Source organism: Dermacentor silvarum, chromosome 1 (assembly GCF_013339745.2).
Source record: "Dermacentor silvarum isolate Dsil-2018 chromosome 1, BIME_Dsil_1.4, whole genome shotgun sequence".
NCBI classification, from domain to species: domain Eukaryota; kingdom Metazoa; phylum Arthropoda; class Arachnida; order Ixodida; family Ixodidae; genus Dermacentor; species Dermacentor silvarum.
Window position 1 is genome coordinate 19434090 of NC_051154.1, and position 929 is coordinate 19435018.

The 929-nt window shown below is 46.2% G+C and overlaps 1 protein-coding gene across 1 annotated transcript in view; it reads left to right on the forward strand.

The window, feature by feature from the left end:
- The first annotated feature begins 740 nt into the window (after positions 1-740).
- Positions 741-929, forward strand: part of LOC119456018 (transcription elongation regulator 1-like) — a 113080-nt gene continuing 112891 nt past the window's right edge. Inside the window, exon 1 of the mRNA XM_037717613.2 lies at positions 741-786. Coding sequence (XP_037573541.2) covers positions 741-786 — 46 coding nt within the window. The remainder of the gene's footprint in view (positions 787-929) is intronic.

Sequence of the window (929 nt, forward strand, 5' to 3'; positions counted from 1 at the left end):
TGATCCTATGGTTTGTGCCACATAGATTAGTCTGAATTTCGTGCTTGTGGATTTATTGAGTACGATTTATCTGCCTTTATCGGCTTAAATTTTGAAGCAATCTTATATATCTGAACAGTGAAGGCAATATGATTTATAAAGTCCATGCACATAATCATTGTAAATTGTTGCATCTATAATGCAGTGTTTTGTTGAAAATTATGAATTTGTACCTGCCGTGGTTGCTCAGTGGCTATGGGGTTGGGCTGCTGAGCACGAGGTCGCGGGATCAAATCCCGGCCACGGCGGCCGCATTTCGATGGGGGCGAAATGCGAAAACACCCGACTTAGATTTTGGGGCACGTTAAAGAACCCCAGGTGGTCCAAATTTTCGGAGTCCCCCACTACGGCGTGCCTCATAATCAGATAGTGGTTTTGGCACGTAAAACCCCATAATTAAATTTTTTTTTAATTTGAGGTAAATTTTTTAAAAATATGTCACTCTGAAGATTTGAGATCTGTAGTAAAATAAATCTATCCTGGGGTTGCATTTGGTGAAAAAAATTTACCCTAAAGGGATGCATCTTATATCCACTTTACAGCTTCGGTCCTCGAGGCCCACCGCCACGATTTCGGGGGCCTCCTCCCCCAGGCATGATGGGGCGTCGGGGTCCACCCCCAATGATGCGGCCATGATGGGGCGGCCTCCTCCACCTGGTTACCGGCACACCTTTGACCCGAGTTTCCCACCTCCACCCAACATGGGTCACCCACCACCAATGGGTCTGGGACCACCCACCAGGCATGGTGAGTTAGGGTACATAACTAAAGGCCAGAGCTACACTCCAGATCCGGGAAGGCATACAGCGGACGATTAAGTGATAAATAAAGGAAAGTTCAGGCATAGGATAAAGACTACTGTGATGGAAGATGTAGTGGCAATTGAAGAT